This window comes from Dermacentor silvarum, chromosome 3, assembly GCF_013339745.2.
Source record: "Dermacentor silvarum isolate Dsil-2018 chromosome 3, BIME_Dsil_1.4, whole genome shotgun sequence".
Lineage (NCBI taxonomy): Eukaryota > Metazoa > Arthropoda > Arachnida > Ixodida > Ixodidae > Dermacentor > Dermacentor silvarum.
The window spans coordinates 208,393,811-208,411,380 of NC_051156.1; the positions used below are offsets into that span (position 1 = coordinate 208,393,811).

A 17,570-nucleotide genomic window follows, 5' to 3' on the forward strand; every position below is an offset into this window, starting at 1 on the left:
TCTCCTCGCATAGCATACACCAAATGCCGAGTCTCTTCTGTATTGTCGCACCTGCATTCCGGTGGTTAACCTTGTCTCAGTGGGGGAACGCGGCAAGCGTCTCAAGAAGGAATGTGTTGCTCATGTCACGCTCTGCATGATCCACCCAAATCGTCCTAGAAATCGTCTCATCCACAAGAATATGCTGATGTTCGGAACCGGCAAGTCACCTGCTTTGTTCCGATAGGATTATTTTCAGCCCCATCTGCTAAAAATATTGCCACTTCAAGTTTTCAAGTGGTCACGGCCTCGCTAGCCCTAACCTACCCCCCGCTGCGTGCCAGCATGGCTGACGACACGCCGACGTCAGATCCCACCTCCACTCCAACCCTTATCGAGTCGGATGACCCTGAAGGAGAATGGACCCTGAAGGAGAAGCCTCGACTTGCTGCCCGCCCAAGTTTTGACCTCCATGCGGTCAAAGTCCATCTGCCAGCGTTACCTTCCGCCACCTCCGCAGAGCTGCTGGACATTCTACCAGCCTTCATTTGAGCGGTAAAGCTACCGACCCATACTTGTGTTGACGTTTCAGCCCATCTATACGCAATCGTAACCGCCTCGCCATTCTCAAGACCCACCACATCGAACTCGTCAGCCGCCTTCTCAGCGTTGAGAGTATCCTGCTAGGTGGCCGCATATATGCTGTAGCTTCATACCTCGCAGCTCCCGCCAACTCGTGCCGTGGGGTTATCCACGGAGTTGCGCCTGACGCTATCCCCGAAGAACTTCTGCGTGATTTAGACTGCTATCAAGCCGACATCCTACTGGTCCGCCACGTGGGAAACACGAACTCCGCCCGGATCACTATCGTCGGCATGCACGTTCCGTTTTCCGTGTACTACTAACGACGGGGGGGGGTTACCACCCCCGAATCCCCCCCCCTCCCCCCGTCTGTGCGCCACTGTCACTATCGTGGGCATGCACGTTCCGTTTTCCGTGTACTACTAACGACTCGAATTCCACTGCCGTCCCCATAAGCCTCGGGCCCATCATTGCACTATGTGCCTGCAATATGGACATCGCACGTGTGCCTGCCCCGGAAATCAGCGCCTGTGCCCCACCTGCTCGACACCCATCACCCAGCCTGATGAACCACATTCCTGCTCACCATGGTGTCTTCATTGGCAAGGCCATCACACACTCCCTTTGCAAAAATATGCCCAGTTCGGAAGCAACGGCATGAAGCCTGCGCCAACGTGGCCAAGAAGCAGCGCCTCCTACACAGACAGCAGTGGAAGAGTTTGAACACGTCACAACCCCCAGTAAAACTCTCCACTGCTTCATCTATATCCATGGCGCGCGCTTCGTCAAGCCTGCACACGCCCGCTGGCGAGCCAGCACCCGCGTCTGACCCAGGTGTCACCAACCCCTGTGATTCAACCAGCACCGAGTGCACAACCAAAGCCTTAGGAATACCAGAAGCCTGTTCCGGTCAAGCAAGATTTGCCCCTGCAGAAACCTGTACAACAGGTAACGGCGCCGACGACTCCCGCACCCACCATCTTCACAAGTTCACCTCTCACTGCCGCGTTGACCAGCTGGAGCTGGGGCTGACAGAGCTTACCTCTCGCCTAACTGCACTCACATCCCTTGTTGAGATACAACAAGCACGTATCGAGGCACAAGACCAACGTACTTCCAAGCTCAAGACGCTCATTTCAAACATCACACAGTCCCTTAACAATCTGAACTCCACCATAAACAGAGCATTTAATGACGCTCCAGGCCCTATGGAAGGCAAGAACCACCCCTTCCCCGTACCCGCTTCGTCAGTAGGACTGGCTCCCAAAATTAGGCCCGCCACCCTTCTCACTCCACCTAACCTTTCCAATAACAAGCATCAGGGCGATCACAATAACTCAGTGAAACTGCCGTAGCCTCTCCACAAACCGCACCCCCTTACAGCAATGGCTCCTTGCGCAAACCACACTACCTCACTTTATCCTACTATAAGAAACAAGGTACACCAACAACTTCCCAGGCTACTGAGCTCTGCACGCCGACCCCGCCGCGCCGCTGTCTTCCGTTTATATTCGAAGGGACGCGACCTTTTTTTTTTTTTTTTCCGGCGGCCGTGTCCGGGATATCGCTTATGAAATGGAAGATGTTCAATCCATGTTACTTCCATATGTAACAGCCCTTTCTTATTACCCAGAGCCCCCGATTCCACCTCTCACACTTGTGAATGTCTACACTCACCCAAAGTCTGACACAATTCTCCTCTTTCATTTACTTCGATCCTTTCCAAAACACCGTGACATTATGACATTATTCATGGCGGAGACTTCAATGCCTCAAATACCCTCTGGGGTTACCCAAACACTCTGCGCCGTGGCCACCTTCTTCACGCCCACATTATGCAGTACTCATATACATTCATCAATACACCAGACGCATCCACATGAGGCAGGCACGCGACACAACGCCATACAACGCCTGACGTCACCTTTCACCATAGCCACAATCCTCCAGAGACTTGGAAAGTCCTTCCGGACACCCTCCTATCCGACCATCACATAATTGAAATTAAACTGACCCTCACTCACAAACCTCAGAAAACGCATCACCCAAACCAACTGGGACATTTTTCATCGCCTGCGAGTCCAGGAGTCAACTCCTAACTATGATGTGTGGGTGGACTCGCTACGGCGAGCGCGGTCCCAGGCCACCACCACTAGAGAAGCTAACCCTCCGTCGGACCACCCTGACCCACACCTCATGCGTCTCCGTAAACGTCACCTTTGTCGCATCCATACCCAATCTCACAACATCCAGCTTAGACACACCTTAGACACACTCAACACTGACATACTAATTCACTGCTCCACCCTTGACACAACAAATTGGAATCGCGATTCTACCAACTCTTCCCTCCGCACTAAATCAGCCTGGTTGCTCCTCCGGTCCCTCATTGGCCCTCAACCTGCTACTTGGTGCTACTTCCCTCCTTCAACAGGTCACGGATATGTACATCCCGGTACATCACTACGGCGTGCCTCATAATCAGAACTGGTTTTGGCACGTCAAACCCCAGAAAGAAAGAAAGAAAATATCTACATCCCTCCCCCACTTCCTTTCTTGTACCCTGATTGCACAGGGCCTCCCAATAGGGGTTTGGACAGCCCCTTCACTCTGCCGGACCTGGAACGAGCCTTGGCTCACAAGGCTGGCACCACTCCGGGTGCGGATCACATCACTTACTCTCTGTTGAAGAACATGTCTGATTCTGATAAATAATTTCTTTTACACAAAATAAATTAACAAGAATATCATCTAACATATTGGCGACTCCTCCTTGATCCTCCAGGATTCTTTCTAACGCTGCCGCTTTCATCTCTTGCCAACAACGCCTTGTTCACATGCGCGAGACCAATGACACCGACGAGGGATCTCAGTCCAGCCACCGTCTGCGAACCGTAGCCGATTGTGTGTTGCCACCTGGCCACGAGCAACTTCTTGTGATTGCTTCCGACGTAATTGACAATGGCGACGTTCTAGTCGCCCCATCAGCCCGTTGCATTTCCAAAGGAATTGCACTAGCGTCGAGTCTCGTTCGATTCGTCAACGGCACGGCCCTTCTCGCAGTACTCAACGTCACAAATGCGCCGATTTTTCTTTCCCAAAGGTGCTGTCGTGGTTTGCGGTGTGGACACAGCCTGTCTCGGTGATGGCTGCGAGTAATGGTGCTGCAGAACCACGCCCACTTGCAGATGCTGCTCCTGCTACAGACCTCACTAACGCAATCAGTACGGATCTGACTCCGTACAAACACATCAACTACTGGCCTTGTTGTCGAAACATAAATCTTCCTTCGACGTACACGTGCCTCTCTTGGGACAGACTCCAGCGGCAACTCATCGCATACACGTCGACGGAAGTTCTATCAACAAGCAGGTTGCCGACATGCTCCAGCGAAATATCATACCCCCCCCCCCCCCCCCCCCCCGCAAGCCCTTGGTCGTCACCCGTCGTTCTGGTGAGCAAGAAAGATCTCTCAGTGCGATTTTGTGTTGATTACCACGCCTTGAACAAAATAACCCGAAAAGACGTATATCATTTGCCTCGCACTGACGACGCCTTAGATTCATTGCAAGGCGCGGAATACTTTTCCAGTCTTGAGTTACGCTCGGGTTATTGGCAAATTCCGATGCACGAGGCCGACAAGGAAAAAAACTGCCTTTGCAACACCTGATGGACTGTACGAATTTAACGTCATGCCTTTTGGCCTCTCCAATGCACCAGCAACCTTCGAACAAATGATGGACACTGTTCTGCGGGGCCTTAAGTGGAAGTCTTGCTTGTGCTACCTTGACGACATAGTCATATTTTCTTCAACCTTCCAACTACACTTGCAGCGCCTAGACGAAGTTCTGACGTGTATCTCTGCTGCTGGCCTTCAGTTGAAGAATACCAAAAAGTGCCAGCAAGACTTTATTAAAGTACTGGGCCACCTCGTAAGCAAAGATGGCATTCGGCCTGACGCCGAAAGGATTACCGCCGTCGTCCGCTTTTTCGAGACCCCAATGCTCCAAAGAACTCCGCAGCTTTCTTGGCCTCATTTCTTACTTCCGGCGCTTAATACGTGACTTCGCCACTATCGTGGCTCCGCTTCTCCGACTCCTTCCTTCGAGAACCTCATATGTATGGTCAGACGAGTACCAAGCGGCTTTTGACACTTTAAAGCGTGACCCACGTCTGAGCCAGTGCTTTGTCATTTCGATGACTCCGCACCCACTCTACTCTATACTGACGCCAGTGGTCATGGAATCGGCGCTGTTCTTTTGCAACGACAACGTTTTGAGGAATGCGTGGTCGCATACGCAAGTCGGACGCTAACAGTGGCCGAGAAAAATTATACAATCACTGAGCAGGAGTGTCTCACCGTTGTTTTGGGCCATACAAAAATTCCGACCATATTTACACGGCCACCACTTTACGGTCATGACCGACCACCACGCCTTGTGCTGGTTGTCGACGTTAAAGAATTTGTGTGGACGTCTAGGTTGCTGGATACTTCGTCTGCAAGACGTCCGACGTCACGTACAAATCCTGCAAGAAACACAACGATGCAGATGCTCTCAGCCGCTGTCCGTTACCACCGTAGACCGACGTTCCCGGCCTGCCTCCATTCGTGACCGAGCCTGTGAACGCATCCTCTGCAGTTCTTTCACTCGCCGCTCTCAACGGTCTTCCTTCTTTCCAACCTGAGACGTTTGCGTCCCACCAACGCAACGACGCTTACGAGACCTGCCAGGCAGTGGTCGGCCAGGTACCTCCAGCGGTGCGACTCCCACCACCACATGAGGCCCTTGGTCATCTGCACCTCGCTGGAGGGACGCTCCAAGCGCCGTTCTTCCAGCTGCACGCTCCTTCAGGTGGCCACCTCTAAGCTGGAGGAAGAGCTGGCAGGGAGACTGCTCGTCTTCACGGACGGCTCCGTCCTCCCCGACACCGGCTCAGCCACTGCAGCCTGTGTGGCCCCCGCGCTCGGCAGGGCATCAACTTGCCGACTCTCCTCCTCGGCCAGCTCCACCGCTGCTGAGATGGCGGGTCTTCACATGGCCGCAGAGCTGCTGGCAGCAGACCCTCCTGGAGTACCAGTGGCGGTGGCCTGCGACTCAAGAGCAGCTCTCCAGGCCGTGTGTCTCCCGGAGAGGGCTGGCCTTAGTACAGCCCTCTTGGTAACCAAGCTTCACGCCCTACGCGCCAGTGGCACCGATGTCTCGTTGCAATGGATCCCTGTACACGTGGGAATCCCGGGCAATGAAGAGGCAGATGCCTTGGCAAAGGAGGCACATCGCATGGAGACGGCGATCAGCCCGGCAGTCATTGCCTCAGAATACTCCAGGAGCACCTTGCAGCGGCTGCTGCTGAGCGGTCACCCCGACGCACGCGTGCCGGAGGTGGAGTCCCCCGACACGGCTGCCGGACCGGGGACTGACAAGGAGGGACAGATCCCTCCTGCTACGCCTAAGGATTGGCTGCTGCTGGACAGCCCCCCGGAGCTTCCGCCTGGGTAGAACTGACTGACCAGCCTGCACACAATGCGGGGCAGACGAAACACTGGAGCACCTCCTGTGTTTCTGCCCTGCACTCAACCAACACCGAGCCACCATGGTGGCTCAACAACGCCGCATGGGCCTGCCTTCAGCCTCCAGCACGAACCTGCTCTTTCCAGCCCGCAGTTCCAATAGGGTATTCAAGGTCGTACTCTGCTACCTTGACGATTCGATGCAGGCTGACCGACTGAGACGATGACGACTACCCTCTCTCGCTCCCCTTCTTCTACTTTTCCTACTTTCTATCCCCCTTTCCCCGCCCCTCAGATGATGAGCCGTGCTCCCTATAAGAGCTGCAGAAACATTCATTTTTTCTCTTTTCCTCAACCTCTACTGCTACTACTACTGCCACTCAATTATGGAACGCCTTCACGGCTCATCTCGTCCTCCTAACGCGCGAGCCCGCCGCCAGTTCAGAGTAAAAACTCAATCCTATACCGGTACGTCTTACTTATCAACAACTTGAAGCAAAGGCAAGTGATTACGTAATAGTTCAGCTCAGCGGAAAACCACAAGGTGGAGAGAAGTAATTAATTTTAATTACTTCGCTCTACCTAGTGGGTTTTCGCTGAGCTATTATAGATGGTATAGACGGTTTCAATCGATGAATATATAAAGCAAAAAAAGCATAATTATTTTCCTTTTTTTTGGCACCGCGGTCTCCATAACCTTTGTTCCAAATTGCTTATGTGGCTGAAAAACACGGCGCTCGCCCAATAACGCCATTTGTGCGGTTTTACGACAAATACTCGTAAACTTAACGGCTACCACCTTCGTACGACCACCATCTGAAAGAATGGAGAAACCAGACGCTCGCGGCTAATATTAAATGATTGCGCCAGACAACCCTAAAGCCCGAACAGCAAGGAAACATTTTCGACGCATTTTAGCTTTGGGCGCACAAGCTCTATTAACATGTTTGAACCAAAAGAAACGCTGTGCATCGGCGTATCTTCAGTGTAGCCAGCTTCTCTCGTCCTAAATGTCGCAAATACAATGTGCGCCATTTCGCCAAGCTTTACACGTTCCTCATTTCTCAAGCTCGACGAAACGCGTGTTCTTGATCTGTCGCGTGCAATTATAACACGGGGGAACACGGGTGCCGTTACGTGCGCGTTGTCTCATCTCGGAGGCCATTGTCGGCGCTACTTGCTTTTCTGTTGTATCGCAAAGACGCTATATGGACAATGTTTTGGCAAGGTAAAATGTTTGTGGATGAATTGTGCGAAAATTCCTTAACGAGCGCTCGAAAGCATTATGTGCGGGCAAAGTTCCGACCGGGTCACTCGAACTGCGTCACTGCGTCACTCGAACGGTGCAAGATTTGGCTGCCGATGGCAACGCCTAAACTCCCTCGCAAATTTGGTTCGTGTGGTCCGAGCGAGGTTGAATCAACTCGAGTAGCACGCGTGGTGCGTTCGACAGAGAACGTGCGTAAGATAACGGTAAGTCCGACCTCACATTAATTCAAAAGGCCTGCTGATGAGTTGAACACATGTAAAACACCTGATTTTGCTACGGGATTGTTGCTTTCGGCTTTTGCCCTGCGGACGCCTGTTTTATGTGCATGCTGACAGTCGTAACAAATATTGTGACGACATTAATTTTCGGCTTACTCTCAAAGTCTCAACGGCTTACTCTGCACTCGCCTTTCTTGTGTCCAGGTCCCCCTTGATGTTCAGCGACGACGTTGGCTCCTACGACTACGGAACGAACTTAATGTGTACGTGCACCGGAAACTCTTTAATTGACAGCTTGACAATTACGTGATTGATTTTCAACGAAAAAATTCTCGTCAACATTAGATGGGAACAAACTCTGACTGGCTTTTTTTTTATCAATGCCAAGACAAGCGAGGTGAAGCGCCGCGGCCTTTGGTCGACGACGAGGCGCCAATGGTCACATTATGTAATGGCGTCTGTTAAAACGAAGCTTTAGCTCGGGGCTCCTTTCTAAATACATTGGAAAGTAGAAGTCGTTTTTCTCGGCAAGCAGTGCACCAAATTTAATGGCGGTTACTACGTTTGAAAGAAAAAGGTAAAACCTGGTGAGTTTTGGTGGCGCATTTTCGGTTTATAGGTCGTGAAGTTTTTAATAAAAATTGGCAAACATCGCAAATTTTCAGAAAACGAAACAATCAGGTTCTCAACTCTCGAACTCAGCAATGAGAAATGATTTCACAATTCTGTAAATTGCATCGAATAGTACATCTAAAGCGCACAAAATTGATTTATTATACATGGCTTTCAAGTAGACGAATCATTTGTGAGTAGAATTTTTGCAAGACCCTTGTAAACAATGTAACATATCCACTTTGTTTAGAAACGTGGAGAATAAACACGTGCCAATGTTTTCAACTATTTCTGTGACGGTCGAAAAAAACATTGGCTGATTTAGCATGGAATGACCATATTCTCACTTCTAAGACATCGTCTCTTAATTTGTCTTATAAATTCTTTTTTTAAATGTTTCCTTATTTGATTTCTGCGGATACTTACAATACATTTGTCTATATTTATTACTGAATTGCTTATTCATATTCAATCTTATTTTATTTATTCGTTGTGGAATGTATATTTGTGTGTTCTTTTTACGTTTTATTGTTTTCAATACAGCTTGTACCTTATTATTTTACTAAATGGCAAGGAGTCCCATTATAGTCGTCGACTATGGGGCCCTTGTCTGTATGTTAGTGTACTACCTCGTAACTTTTCAACGTACTTAAAAACATTCCAGAAGTTTCTACTAATTGTACGATCTTCAATGCCCCCGGTTGCAACATTTGTAATGATGTAAATAGTCATGACGTCTGCTGTCACCAGTACCACGGTGACGCGAAGATGACAGACAGTAGACTGTGCGGGAAAAAAATAAAGAAAGATTGGCGTTTCCAATTCAAAGCCTGCGATGTAAACGACACGAGATCCATTCAGACGATTAATTGCAATGCGACCCTCGGAGCGAGTCATCCCTGCAGTCGATGACCACCTCGAAACTTGAGCAATGCTCAACCTGCCCATTCGTAAAACATGTAAAACGCAGAAACGCTTTTCTGGGACAGCCACTGGGCCGATTTTAATGACATAATGACATTTAACAAAGGTACCTTTCAACTCTGCAGGACCCCTTGAGGAAATTAACATGTTGTGATATTCCATGTGCAATAGCTGTATGGTTCACCTGGTACACACCAAGCAGAAGCTGCATTGCATTAGAGCCTGCTGTCTCTTGTCAACAAAACTCAGACCATAACAGCGTTCTCTGACGTGTGCATCCCACGCCGGCAAGCTTGGGGGCACGTCGGATAAAAGTCAGGGCGGACGCAAAATTGCGAAACATATTTCGCCTTTAAAAATTAATGCCGTTTTGTAACTTCCCACGTGCATAGCAGTCATGCATAGCTATCTAATGATACATCCCATGTATGTTTAGGCCCACCACTAAAGCAAATCTTTTTGCCTTGAATACGAATCTTTTTGCAAGGAATAAGAATTTTTTTCAGGCAATCTGCTGAATCTTCAAAGCGTCAAATATTTTTCGGCTATACTATGTCAACCGGGCTACTATTATATTTTTTTATTTGGGCGTCCTATATTTTCCTGCGTTCCCCGAAAAGAAAGTCAAACTTTGCAATTTTACTCACTTTTGCAGGTGCCAAAATGCACTCAAAGTATTCAAAAATGTGAAAAATTGGTTATTTTTGCAGTCACACAACTTTATTGTCTTGCGATACACACCATCTGAACGAGGGGATCATTCAACAGGCCTTCGAAAAAAAAAAGATTGATCCCTTCTAGCTCAGCTAGGCAGAAAAATTTTCGCCAAAATGCTAGAAACGTTTTGGCAAGACCAGTTAACGTGGAGTACAAGTTTTGAACTTGCACAAACATGTGGAGAATTTTTAGCTATAACTGTGATCTTCGAAAAAAAATGATAGGTTGATTGGGCTTGGAATGGCCCAATAAAAAAATTTTAAAGTCAGTAAAAACGTTTTTAGAACCATGGGAAGCACCTATGTATTTGGTGACGTAATGTGATATCTCAAAAGTGCTGCTTACAACAAGGGGACGTGACTCATGCACTAACTAGTCTAAATTAAGCATATTCAAAACGCATAGCGCTCTGGCAACACTGGGTGCTGATTTTTCATAGGCTGAGCACGGCACGCGACTATCGAGTCGTGCTGTGCGATGTTCAGGCATATAAATTGCAACAGTTGCATTGCCCCTGCGATTTGTGCGCGGTGAACTCCTGATCCGTTATTATTATTATTATTATTATTATTATTATTATTATTATTATTATTATTATTATTATTATTATTATTATTATTATTATTATTATTATTATTATTATTATTATTATTATTATTAATCTTGCTTGACATATTCTATCTCCATTGTACGTATTGCAACAGCGTGCCATAAAATAGCCAATCAAAACATATTGCGCAAATCCAAATTTAATCCGCGAGTGTCGCACATTCAGGAACGAGTTTCAAAACTAAGGCACTATACTGTCGCATGTGCGTATTGAAATGTAACTGCGCTTTATGCGTGAATTTTTTGATACAATACTCTTGTATTTGTAGTTTGGGGTATGCTCGGCGTACCTGGATGTCCTGGTGAAGACTTCCTGGAGTCTTCCTCAGGATATAATGGTCTCGAAACGGAGCTGCTGGATCGTAATTTATTGAGCCAATCGAGTTGCTGATGTGGCAAGAGCTTTCAATAACCTTTACGAATAATTTTTGTTCCCCAGTCGTCCCCTTCGGAATGTTCAGACCATCGTTCTACAGGGACAGCACAGCCTAGTGAGTATTGTCTCTGCATATAATTACATTTTGTGTGGAAGGAAAGGATTGAGCCGTGCAGTATTTTTGATTGTTTCGTCGCTGCGAATGAGGCCAGTCTAGCCTCGCACACTAACTAAAAAGCGCGTGACAACGCGAGATCTCCGCGGTGCTTCAACAAAATGGATCCCCCAAATAATTAAAAAATTGATTTCAATGAATTGCGGAGCATGTTTAACTACTGAATTAATCTGAGCGGTGACTGCCTACTTTTGTAAAGGACACCCTTTAGACCTTTGGACCGCATGGCAGTTCACTACAGAACGCCCAGTCTGCAGCCTGGGCGGGAAGCTAACCCCGGTATAGGGTTATGTTATGTGTGCTTGTTTGGGCGCAAGCGGCGGAAGCGAGTCAATCGCGATCGAGAAATTGGATCCCAAACGGGCTTGACTGCGATCAAAAGTGCGCCGTGTGACCGGGGTATAACTTTTGATCTGTCATAATTCTGACAGGCCAACTCGCGTTACAGAAGTCATAAACACAGGAGTCCCGCCGATGTTGTAGAAACGATGCTGTTTTCACTGGCACGTTTGGCGGCTTTGTGCCGCCGGTAGGTATTTCTATTTTTATGGGGAGGTGGTTGGCTGTCCATTGCATATCCCCAGTCGAGATGCCGGGCACGAAATCTACACCAAAGAGCAACTTGTCTATTGCTGGAAAAGTTTGAAGTTCTTTAACCCAGTGCACACAGTTCTTTCATACAGTGCATACAGTGCATACATTGAAGTTCTTTAATCCAGCGCGCTGCTTAGCAGCGCAACGCTTCTAAGCAACGTTTACATGTTGGAGTCAGTATGAACAGTGCGAACAGTGCGAACAGACAATAGATAGATTGATTTTGGCTGCAAGGAATCGAAGGTAAACTGTAAGGGAATCTGCAACCATGTCACGCTGAGTGGTGTCTGACAGCCTTTTGTGCAGTGCTTATATTGTCCACTAAATTACCTACAATTTGCTGTTTCAGCATGGGAAACTACGCCACCTTTGGTTACTATGGGTCCATGAACCTCATGAAGATGATAGACAACGCAGGTGAGTTGGCAGTTTACCCAGCATCTTTTCCCGGCCAAAGGCGGTACTACGCAATGACATGATGTAATGATGGGGGAGACGCATAGAACACGTCACAGGTGCTTCTAACAAGTTTATTGAAAGACATTGAACGACACCATTCCGGTGTTAGAACAGAAGATACACAGTTATCTCTTCTTTGTGGCTGTGCCGTTGCGTCGCATCATATCATTCAGTAAACACTAATTGGCCCAGCAACATATGTTGTCTTCTGCGGTAAGACGAAGAGTGCGTTGGCTTGCGCACAACTTGCCTTTGCTCAAGCGCCGTTAAGGGCCATCATCATGTTCACAAGCCTTGAGCCAGATGTCGGGTCAGTTACGTCACCGGCAGCGGCGTCTTAAAGCGTATCTTTCTTTGACTCTCCTCCCTTACTTGCGTTGAAGACAGTCTGCCTGAGTGAACTGGGCCGATTCAGGAGACGGCGTAATAAAAGAAAGACGGTGCTATTCAGGAGACAGCATATGCTCAAATTTGGTGCCTTGGCGTGCCGGATTTTACACCTTTGCGTGACAAGTCCTGGGAAGGATTTTAATTCTTTCAGTGCCAAGGATGAGCCTCACTCCGCCAGGGTTTTTTTTTTTTTTCGAAATATGCCAGTGACGATATTCCAGCGACGATATCCTTACAAATATGTCAGTCTTGCTCGTCCAGGGATTTCCTTTCGTCGTCCACTGAGTGCCACAGAGGAGTGGCAGTCGTTTCATCATTTTGGCGTGAATGTGACGTTATTGAAGGACACCAGCTTCGCACAAAACAAATTGTTTGAGAGCGCAGTTGGCGGGAACGATGCGGATGACTGGCTCTCTGGATTTTAAAAATGACGGCATGGAGTGAAGTGGCTCCAGCGACAACGGCTTCCCTTTCGATGCGGGACGCGTAATGTTGTTTCGTCGTTCCTTCACCTCAAGTAAACAATTAGGCCTGGAAAGCTCTAGAGAGTCGTGCTCGGAGCTTCAACTTTGTACTTACGATAGCGATAAAAAATTTAGAGCCTCCGGCGGCCTCTTTCGTGTGGGCGCGCCTCGGCAGAAACGCTTTTCCGCCAGCGCTCGGCGATTTCTTTTCCACGCTGCACCAGCAGTAAAGCGTCGCCTAGAGGATAACAAAAGCAAGCTTCACTTCTGTTCCAAGAAATAGTGCGCTTTATTGAGATTGTTTCTGTGGCCTTGCCTACCTGCAGCTCAAAAACGCGAGAAGTAATCTATGGTAAAAGAAAAGAACAAAATGACAGACGAACTGCTGATATTGCAATAATGAAAGCTGTTCACAATGAAGCAGTGATAAAATAAATCGGGAAATTTCGACGGTTTTCTGTACCATCAAAACCAAGTTGGCCCGCAAAGGTATAACGGGTCATTCCGAAAGAACTTTCCGTCACGCCAAATTTATATTTGTTGATTCAGGGAATCTTCTATGCGATGCGTGGTAATATTATATGATAAATGTTTCTGGAGTAATTAGGAAATTTCCAAATAATTGCTGCACCCTCGATTTCACCCTATTTTAATGTTATTTTTTTTAAAGGCGCCGGCGGTGTCTTCAGTAAACTAAAGTCACCTTGTTTGAATTTCGAGTAAATAAAGAGCAGATCGTGGGCGATCTAAATGCAAAGGTGAAAGTGTTACGCGTTAATTACAGCTTTTGAAGTAAATTACTTATGCAAGCATTCCAAGACGGTTATAAGTGTGTTTTACGAACGGCGTAGAACTTATCCCGCAGTCCTGTGATAAATGTAATTGTTACCGGAATGAAGTTTAATAATGAAGAACAATGCCCAATTAGGACAAGGGCAAGGAACAGAGAACCAGACACCACAGGCAGAAGTGTGAACCAGGGTTTGACGAGCTATAGATTTTGAGCAGAAGCAAGGAAGCTACTACGCGCGAACTTTTGGACGCTTTCTGTATCAACAAAAGAGACGCGGATTGCGTGAGCGACACGTCTAGCTTTCACGTGGTGTCATGGACTCAGCTGATCATCGTGCCGGTGCGCCAGCATGGCGGCTACGATTACGTCAGTGCAAACCATTATACGTAAGCGAGATTCGATTGTTCTATTTTTTTTCTTTGCCGTGATGAACACGTAGGCATGCGCCTTATTCTGTACGTTTTTCCTGCTCAACAGGGGTGACAAAATAAATCAGATGTGTGTAGTGCCCGTGGAGTGTAGTTCTCTGTTATTTGTCGTTGTCCTACAATGGCTTCATCGAACCAAGTCGCCCAAGAACAAGTTATACCAAGTTTAATGAATATCGCCGATGTTGAAGCGAAGTTTAATGCGTGTAGATAAATTACAGCTTTTGAAGAAAAAAAAATCTCTTTAGCCATGAGGAGTGCGCGGAAGTTGGCTTACGGGAATTAGCTGCGGCTGTTGATTTGCAAGTGCTGCGGCGTTCATTTGTCTGTTAACTCTGCGATTCCTGATGTTATGCCATCTTGTTATCAAAATAAATATTCTGGTTTCCGAAACACACGTACCTGTAAAACAGAACTGCTGCAAGTTGGATGACACTGACAGAATCAAAACGTATACATCCTGCTTCTTTGGCTTCCGCGCGAAATTCCCGCGCAAAAAAAAAGTTCAGTGCCCTCAGGCTATAAACAAAGGGCAAAGTTGCATTGTGAAAGACACAATGTTCTGTGCGGAACAGGATACTTGCATATTGCATTTTGACTTCGTAATGAGTCCCCATTCTGTTCCGCATACTTTTTCTTCACTACATGCTTTATTTTGCGTCCCTCCCTCTCTCTGTCCCTTGAAGGAAATAGGGGTGGGGGGTTACGGGGCTTAATTTAATGTGATGCGATGCTTGCGATTTCTTATCGGCACAACCATTGCAAGCGATTTTTTTTTTTTTTTGCAGGAAGCTACGCCAAGGCGGGGTACAACTACCCTATCATGTGGCCTGGCACATACGCAGTAGGCAGGATGAATTCACACTACAGGTGCTTCAATCCTGAGAAACTGGTATGTTTCGTTTATTATTGCGTTAGCATTAGGAGTGTCACAGTGGAAAAAGGTATACAAATATATATATATATATATATATATATATATATATATATATATATATATATATATATTGTAATGAAGAACGCCTGGACTTAGGCAGCAGGATTGCCCACAGCATCGCGTGACGCAGAAGCTCGAGCTAGAGATTGTGCTCAGTGAAACGCTCGAACCGATCATCGGCCTTTCGTCAATAAACCTACTTTATAATTGGTGGAGGTACGGCGTACCCAGCACGTATATATATATATATTATATAGATATATATATATATATATATATGCCATTTACAACCTTCCACCGTGCCTTTTCCTGCGCGCATTGCCTTGTCACATCACCTTTACTATATATATATATATATATATATATATATATATATATATATATATATATATATATATATATATATATATATCGTCGTTGTTGATCCGTCCAGCGCGCAACCAGCATCTCGGCGGCCGGCACTGACTCCAGCGCGCTGGTCCACAGGTCTTGCCGACGATATATCCCGTCGCTCTTGAAAAAATACGACAGGAATTCTTGACGCCAAACCACAGCTTGTAGCACTGAACGCGCATTGTCGCATTGATCGCGTTCGGGCGCAACGCATCGGTGTGGTCTACGACGCGGCTTCTTAATTGAGGAGGTGATGCATCCGTGCTCGCATGTGGACGGACTTGCCGCTTTTCAGAGTTGCCACTGACGGAACAGGCTCCTCAAGGTGTTCGATGCCACGTCGTGTGTAGTTTGAGCTATCCAATTTCGGGCCGATACTAGTGTATATAGCGGAAGCGGGATGGTAGCGGAAGCGCAGGTTGCGCCCGGCGTTTCCCACTAATTCGGATGGAGCCGACGGTGTCACCCGGTGAGACGGCCCTTCATGTGTCACATCCAACAGCGAGCTTGGAGACCGCGTCACCGACTGCTGTGGATAGCATGTTATCGCGGGCTCTGGCAGTGATGGTGTGGTGCCTGATGCCGAATCAGAGTCCGAGACCCGCATTGGAAAAAGTAGCTGGCAACCGGGGTCTACAGCAGGGCCGGCCGTGATCCCGTATGTCAAAACCTTGTCGGCAACGGCGATTTGGTGTTGCTCCCGAGCTTCGTGGGGCTGAAGTCGCAGAATCTCGGCTGGCGTAGATAGCCATGTCAAAGTAGGAGAGGTGGTCGCCATGCGCTTCCCACTGTCTTCGGTAGAGCCGACGGCGACACCCGATGAGCCGGTGTCTGCGGCGCACCACTCTGCCTGAGGGCTGCTGCAGGGCACACCTGCCGCAGCGTCAAAGCGGTAGCTCGCAGGAGCGCCATGCGCAGAAATGGGCTGGTCGGGCTCAAAGCAGGCACAAGGATGCCGGCCGAAAGCAGCTATGAGCGCTGCGCTCCATTCAGGTCAGGACTGCTTCTTGACGCCTTCATAGGTGTCCCATGCCTTTGCGGCACCGAAACGTTGTTTGACTGCAACCAGCCATCTTTTGTGGTCTGGCCAAGCATGCCGATCACCCAAGGCATTGATGGTGCGAACCCAAAGGGTGACGTCATCTTCAAAGCCGCGAAACGGCGGTATTTTTACGCAAGCCGGCTGCTGGAAGTCGCAGTGCCTCGTCTCCGCCAGGTTGCTTGTCCAGCTTCCGTGGAACTATAGGGCCGGTGTCCACGGACAGTGCAGTCGTTGTAGGAGCGACAGCCGGTTCTACCACCAAGGAAGCTGGGACGGCATACCTTGTTGGCTGAGGAGTCGAAGTAGTGCCGGGCATGATAGTCTCGCCAAGGGAAGCGTGGACGGCGTTCCCAGGCAGGACGGGTCCATGACGGAGGGGCCGAAGCGCTGTCCCAATGTGAGGTGCAACCGCGAAACCGCTGAGGGATGCGAAGGTGTTCGTCATAACCTCGAGCTGTTGGGTCAGCAGCGAGATGGCTCGCATGCCGTTGGACAAGCTGCCGGCTGAGCCGCCCGTAGAGCCAGGGGCGGAATCCACGTACCCTGAGGCGGCGGCAGCGGCCGCAGCACTCGGGCCAGCCGGACCAGTGGCCAAGGGAGCCTGAACGGCATCCGTTGAGCCAGAACTCACTGCAGCCGGAAGCATGGTCAGGAGAGCGTGAACAGCATCCCTAGCTGGCTGAGATGTCGATGATATCATGGGGCCGGGATAAAGGGCATGGGAAGCGTGGACGGCGTTCCCTGGCCGCAGAAGGAACGTACGACGGCGAGGATCCATGTCTAAGGCCGCGTGGACGGCATGCCTTGGCGCATCGGACGTTGACGTAGTCCCAGGCGCGGCATCTATCCTTCAGGGTCCTTCCGGACGCGGCATCGCCGTCCGGAAGGACCCTGGACGGCGAGATGCCGGAGGACGCAAGGCCTCCGCAGGACGGTGCTTAAGGCTGAAGCCCCTTAAGACTTGGCGTTCGCCGGCTGCACCATTGTAAAGAAGAGACACAAATACACAACACCCGTTCCTGGGCCGGCTGTGCTATTCTCTGTCCGTCGTCTTTCTTCTCTTCTAGCGCCCGCCTTGCGAGCGCGCGCGGCCAAGTTC

The 17,570-nt window shown here is 48.8% G+C and overlaps 1 protein-coding gene across 5 annotated transcripts in view; it reads left to right on the forward strand.

Annotated features, from left to right (window-relative positions):
• The window catches only part of LOC119446561 (uncharacterized), a 174,450-nt gene that overhangs the window by 144,576 nt on the left and 12,304 nt on the right, over positions 1-17,570 (forward strand). For 4 of the 5 annotated variants that reach the window (XM_049664214.1, XM_049664217.1, XM_049664215.1 and 1 more), the window contains 4 exons: positions 7,763-7,821; positions 10,860-10,911; positions 11,915-11,982; positions 14,888-14,991. In XM_049664214.1, coding sequence (XP_049520171.1) covers positions 7,763-7,821; positions 10,860-10,911; positions 11,915-11,982; positions 14,888-14,991 — 283 coding nt within the window. The other variant, XM_049664218.1, reaches the window with a different exon arrangement.